This window comes from Octopus sinensis, linkage group LG14 (assembly GCF_006345805.1).
Source record: "Octopus sinensis linkage group LG14, ASM634580v1, whole genome shotgun sequence".
In the NCBI taxonomy this organism is placed as follows: Eukaryota; Metazoa; Mollusca; class Cephalopoda; order Octopoda; family Octopodidae; genus Octopus; species Octopus sinensis.
In genome coordinates, this window is record NC_043010.1 from 18,741,392 (window position 1) to 18,748,554 (window position 7,163).

Below are 7,163 nucleotides of genomic sequence, written 5' to 3' on the forward strand. Positions count from 1 at the left end.
TCTTTGTGAACCAATTGGATGTTTGCTTTTTGGTTTGATGTGTGTACACTTGATTACATTCAAATAAATTATGATCCCTCTTGTTTTTCCCTTTTTATCACTTTTACAGCTGTTTATATCCTTCTTTTCTGCTGTTTCCTGTATCCCTTTCTTTTTGTCTTCTATCACCCTTTTCTTTGTCTCCTGTCTCTCCCTTCTGTTTCCTCTATTTACCCCACCCTATTCATGTTTCCTTTCTGCTGTATTCTTTCAGGGGCCGTAAACGGTTCGTCTCAGAAGGTGATGGTGGTCGTATCAAAGATTCTCAGAACTAAGTTTCCGTCAACTCTCCCGGTGCCAGTTGAACGACTATGGACATTCCTGTTTCAAACCTGTCTGACTGCTGTAACCATTGATGATGATGATGATGTGGCATGGAGGGGGGGAGGGAGGGGCGAGATGAAACACTTCCTTTTCTTGGTTTTCATTTTATTATTATTATTATTATTTACATACCAGTTACATACTGGGGATTGATTTGACTATATCTCCGTCCCCTAAATTTTCTGGCCTTAAGTTAGATCATCATTATTATTATTATTATTATTATTATTATTTGGGCAGGAGATGGCAGAGTTAATAAAGCAGTGGACAAATAACTTACCCTTACAGTATTTGTTAGGTTCCTTCTATGTTCTGAGTTCTTATTCTGCTGAGGTGAATCTAGATTTCCATCCTTCCAAAGTTGATTAAATAAAATCCCATCCAGTTAGAGGCTGGGATAATCCACTCTAATCTACTATACCACCCTACTTTTCCTAAGCTAGGACAACATTTAAAAGAAATCATCATTATTATTATTATTATTTACTAAATAATATTGGTATTGCAATTGTTTTCCATTCCCCGTTTCATGTTTCTTCAGTTGTGTGCTCAATCCCTTTGTCATTCCCCTCCACCCTGACATTTAGTATTTGCTCACCCCTAGATGTCTGATCACTTCAACAGTGACCTGGCTGATCATTTTTAAGGGTGACTCTCACCACCCTTCTGTTAATACTGCTTCTGTTTTTAATACTCTCTCTCCCTCTATATACACACATACAAATATACAACACACACATATATATCTATATATACATATATATACACATATACATTTATACAATATATATATATACACATACATATATATAATATATATACATATATATATATATATATATGTGTATGTGTGCACGTCTATGTGCAATGGTCCTTGCATACATATATATATATATATATATATGTTTGAATGTGTGTGATGTTAATGCATTTGTTTATGCACATAGACTGTGTGTGTGTGTGTGCATCTGTTCACACACTGCAAGCTATGTTTGAAGTTTTCTTTTGAATTTTAGTATTTATATTGTTTGTTTAGGAAAAACTCAACTTTTGAGACCTTCATTCTCACCTAAGGTGAGGAACCTGTCGACTACATTGGCTAAACTCTACCCCATACCTACCTTGCTTCTCATTTCTCTCTCTCTCTCTTCCCTCCATCTTCTGCTCTTCAAACACAGATACACTGAATATGATTATAAGATGGCATAGTCATGTCTGGAATGCCTTTGATTGTTATAGGTTCCCTGGTCTTAGGATTAAATAAATGATGCTGCTGTTGCTACTGCTACCGGGTGGATGGATAGGTTGGGTACCCTGACATACCGACATAAATGGAAATTCTATAAGGAAGTTGTAGACATCCCGTATGTGACCATCCCATCTCCATTCTCTTTTTTTTCTACTGGCTTCAGAATAACTTTCCAGTGTTAAAGATAGAGAAGTGTTAGCAAAATAAAACTTCTTTACACACGCACACACATGCACATACATAAAACCTGTATTTGTGAAGGCATACTAGTGTGAGTGTGTGTGTGTGTGTATATAACTCTTTTTGTTTCCACCCCTTTAACTCAGTTTCTAGAATACTAGAAAGATTTAGGAAATTGTGACAAATGAGATTTATCAAAAAATAATTTTTAAGTTGTAATTCTTATTTTTATAAATTCTTTTTTTTGTGGCTTTTATATTGCATTTTTTACCCTCTAATTTTTTTTTCTTTTGTTCTTTAAATACGGCAGTGTTTGATTGAGTTTTTTTTCATTTCTTGACATCTGGATGCACCATGTGTGTCTGCACAAACCCACACATTGGTAATACAGTGTTTTTCTTTCACAGTTGTTACACATAAGCTGTCACTGATAAGTATCATCTCAAGGCACTTGGCCTACTAATTACAGTATTGGGACTCCTGATCATAAGATTGTGGGTTCAGTTACAGGACCAGACAACACATTGTTTTCTTGAGCAAGGTGCTTCATTAATGTTGGTCCAGTCTCCGAATACCATCTTAGCATCTGTGCACACTTTACTCTCTCTTAAGTCGTCGCTTCTTTGAGGATTTGCTAGATTAAGACCCTGTCTAAGCCTGCTCATATCTAAATATCTAAAGACAATTAGCAAATTTACGGTGCATGTTGCCAGGTCAAACTTACTTGCAAATGACAGCTGTTTTTACTTTTTCTTTATTTTTTGTTATGTGCACACTCACACACACACACACACACACAAGTCAATTTTATACCATTTTTTTCTTTGAACTGCCTTTCTCTTCTGTCCTCACTCTATCCTTGTTATCTTCCCAACCTCAAGACCAGATCTCAAGCTGTGATAGCTACAATAACATAGGGCAATAAACTCTCACTTCTATAATTTTTTTCACCTTTATTGTTTCCATTTGTAGTGAGAGACAAAATAGTTATTTTGTCATCGTGGCATCGCACAGTTGTGCTACTCTCACTCAATCAGTTAGAGCTGCCCGCAGAAGGATACCAGTAGCAACTTCTGCCCAGCAGTATTTAGTGCCCTTTTCAAAGTTGCAGCATTGCCTCCTTCAATGTGCTTACTATTTCAGTGTACAACTCTTATGCCCTGCGATTCAATTCACGAATATCAGTTTTCACTCTGCTTCATATAAACAACTGAAATATTTTAGCTTAAGTCATGCAAATTTGCATGACTTAAGCTAAAATATTTCAGTTGTTTATATGAAGCAGAGTGAAAACTGATAACCATGAATTGAATCGCACGGCATAAGTGGTGTACACTGAAATAGTAAGCACATTGAAGGAGGCAATGCTGCAACTTTGAAAAGGGCACTAAATACTGCTGGGCTGAAGTTGCTACTGGTATCCTTCTGCGGGCAGCTCTAACTGATTGAAGTGAGAGTAGCACAACTGTGCAATGCCACGATAACAAAATAGCTCTTTGTCACTACACTATCCCCTTTTAGACTGCAAGTTGATACAAATAAGCAGGAAAGACAAAAGACTACATATCTATGGTGATGAAGGGGACTGGACCGATGGATCCCAACCCAAGTAGATTAAGAGCAGAGACACTGATTCATCTTGTAAGAGAAACTAACCACAAGAGTCTTCAACTTGTCATTGTTTTCCCAACAAGCTGTGATGACAGATGCAGTGCTGTGAAAAAGATATGCTGTGTTGGTTGGTGAATGTGATGAGAGGCTGAGAAAAATTGTGCATAGGAGGAGAGAGAATCTAGGGAATGTATATGGGACACAGGATCTATTTGGGTGAGTTGGAATAGCGGTGTCACTTTGCATGTGCAATGTGCCAGTTGTTGCGTAACTGGGGCACATTCAGCCCTTGCGCGCATGCTCACCCACGCTGTCTGTCCTCATCTTCTTTGCCTCTTACGTGTCTCAGTCAATTTCACTTTTTCTCTTTAATCTATTTCCCCATATAAATGAAACGTGTTCAGTGCCTGTTGTTACCTCCATACCATTTTATTATGCTAACATCTAGGATCTTGCTATTCAGTAGACTTTGATTGCAGTTTGCAAAGCAGAAGACGAGCTTCTATAAAATGATGCTGAATATCACTGTCCCCAAATTCCTCGATGCCAGAATGAAACTTTGGCATGGAAGCAAGAACTTTTGTATCTGTGTATCTATTTTTCTACTGTATTGACTTGTGACTTTTCTTCTTGCCCCTACCCACTTTCCTCTGTTCTTTATTATAAACAGTATTCCAATATATTATTTGAAATCATAAAAATAGCACCCAGTAAAAAACAAAAACGAAAAACCTACCTAAACTCCACAACTGCAACATCCTTGATTAGATCTCAGGATGTGGTTTTTTTTTCTTCAACTCACTGTATCTCATCTAGATTTTCCATATTTCCACTTTTGCATCTCCAATTTCTATTCACCTGGCCTATCCCAACCTTACACACACACACACACACTCAGAAGCAGGTTTTGCGAATACATGTGCATACCTATATATATATATATATATATATACACACACACACACACACACACACACACACACTCACATTCAGAAAAGTATGTATTGTTTATTTGGGGACACATTTCACCTCTTTAAGGAATTGGAATTTGATTGATTTAAAAATAAAAAAAAAGTTTTTTTAAATCCCTCCTGTCCTCTCTGCCTTCACAATTCTATTGATTTTGACCCTCCTGGTGTCCCACCCCAATTCCACTGATCTTCATATCCCTAACCTTATTAACCACTTGTTCTCCTTCCTTCATTACTGCTCCCATGATCCTCACTTGGTGTTACCCCCACTCCCATCTGTCCTCAAATCCCTGATGTGTTAAGGGTTTAGAAACTGGGTTCTTTCATTGATTGAGAATTTCTCCAGATTGTCTTCAAGGGGGCTGCTCTGTGCATGTGTGTGAATACAAGTCATAGTGTAAATAATGTTTTCAGATAAGCAGGGACCCTGAGCTTGAGTTTGTTTCTCGTCCATGATGTGTCAGGGAGTGAGACCTGACTAATTGCTTCCTCATCTCAGTTTCTTTAGGTACAAATTTAGGTTTTTCTCTTGCCGCCTATCCCTTTATAAGTGGGCAGAGTGAGTTCCCATAATGAGTTGGAGTCCTCTCCAGTGTCACAACTCCTGAAACTGGAATTACCATTGTTTTGGCAGATTATTTTTGGACTTGGTATTAACTTTTGGATAGAGGGGATGATTAATTAATAAATTAGTTTTCATAATGGAAACGAAACTTACTAATTATTGATGAATTACAACAATAGTCATGGTGATGGCTGTGGTGACAGTGACTAAATTTGAATAAATGTTGAAGGTTGAAGACAACTGAAGATGGTGCTGAGATAAGAACCTAGATGAAATATGCAACAGGGATTGAGGCCAGGTGGGGGTGGGAAATAGTGGAACAAACACCTTGTCTGTCGCAGGGAGATTCCATTATCAAGTTGAGTAGTGGTACCACCCATATAAAGTGTGACATTTTAGGGTGAAAGATCAAAAGCATGAAAATAAATTCATTTTGTATATTTCCTTTGCAAAGAAATGAGGGTAAAAAAATGGCATTATATATATAAAAAAAAAAAATTCACTAAGATATTCTTTCAGTAATTATTGATAATAATAATAATAATGTTTTATTTCCTATGGCTGTTTAATTATTTTTATAGCTAAGGTCAAATGTGGGCATCGTTTACTGAAAAGTTAATTTTGTCAACTGTTAATCAGTTAATTATTTCCTAATGTAGCAGAAGTTATCAATAAACCGTTAACGTTAATTTTTATTATAGAAAAAGAAAAACAGACTATCAGTTTTCGCTCTAAAAACACCTTTAAAAAGTGCCAAAACTATAAAATCCGTTAACTTCAGTTGAATGAAAGTTAACTTCCATTAACTCAAGTTGACTTGATTTAATGGAAGTTAAATGTAAAGGAAGTTAATTAGTCTGATAATAATTTCCAAAGTTAATGAAGAAGTTAAATCAGTAATGAAAATGTTAACTTTAATTAACAATTAACGGTTTGGTTAAGGTGTATGTTGAACAATAATGCAATGTAGTCCTGACTACCTTCCCCTAAGAAATTTGCTTTCATATTTTACCAGCTTCTTCGCCCCCCCCCTCTCATAATTTCAATGTCTTGTTCCCCCACCCCCACCTCCATACTATCTCTTGCACAATGTTTCATAATTTGTTGTTTATCTTTTTTCTTTCGTCACTGCGTTCATGAGGTTCACCCTCCCAAAATAAGACCTCACTGCTTCTTTCTATGTCTTCTTTGGCAGATTCCTTCCACTTGGTTCACTTGGCACTTCTTTATCCAAATGTCCGCCTCCACATGCATTTCATCCATTATATATCTCTCTTTTTTTTTCCCCCCTCTTGCACAAAGCTACATGTGATTCTTTTTATACCGTTTTTCCTCTCTGCTCATTTGTACTTTTGTTGTTAATGTGTACTATTCTTACGCATACAGCATAATATACACGTGTGTGTGTGTGTGTACTTATAAAGGTACTAATTTCCTGTTGTCAAAGAGACAAGTCGTGCACCTCCTTTTATCCTTGGTTTCTGACAACTCTATCTTAACGTATATTTCAAGTGTTCCTTAAAGTGACTCTTGAAGGGTCAGCTGTAGACTAACGACGACTTCTCAGTGACTGGAAGCATTTTGATAACAACTGTATGTACCAATACAACAATGAAATGCATTTTCACAGCTGACCCATGGCTTGGCTTCAAATTTCAGGTTTCTCACATTTCACTTCATCAGGCAGCATTTCACTGAAATGTGGACCATTTTAGGAATAATTCTCTCTTGAGGACTTCATCTTTTGGAAGTCCGTCACACAAAAGAAAACAATCGACACACGAGCACCTACTTTACTGTCAATTGGGTTTCATATAAGAATTTTTGAAAAAATTTTGCAATTCACTTCCCTTTGATTGAAATCAACCCAAGTGTTTCTGATGGTCATTCCGGGTCTTAGGGCTCTTCAAACTCAGCTCTCTAAGTGGCCATTGATTTGTCTTGAAGGACGTGGAACATGCTTGACTTGTCTCTTTCACTAAAAGCCCCTGTGTTTCTCTGTCACCTTCGTTGGTACAGAATGGAAATATTTAGAAACACTATTCCAAGACTATATAGAAAATGGATGGGGCTATATTGGAAAATGCTATCCTTGGAAGGTTTATATATATATATATATATCAATAATAATAATAATAAAAGGATAAAATTTAATTAATTCATTAATTAATCAATCAATTAATTAATAATTTTACCAAGTAGATCGCTACGTTAAAATAACCTT

General features: G+C 36.5%; 1 protein-coding gene across 1 annotated transcript in view; it reads left to right on the forward strand.

The window, feature by feature from the left end:
• LOC115219479 (programmed cell death protein 4) overlaps nt 1–643 on the forward strand; it is a 45,271-nt gene extending 44,628 nt beyond the window's left edge. Inside the window, exon 11 of the mRNA XM_029789651.2 lies at nt 254–643. Coding sequence (XP_029645511.1) covers nt 254–314 — 61 coding nt within the window. The 3' untranslated portion in view covers nt 315–643. The remainder of the gene's footprint in view (nt 1–253) is intronic.
• Nucleotides 644–7,163: the final 6,520 nt, after the last annotated feature.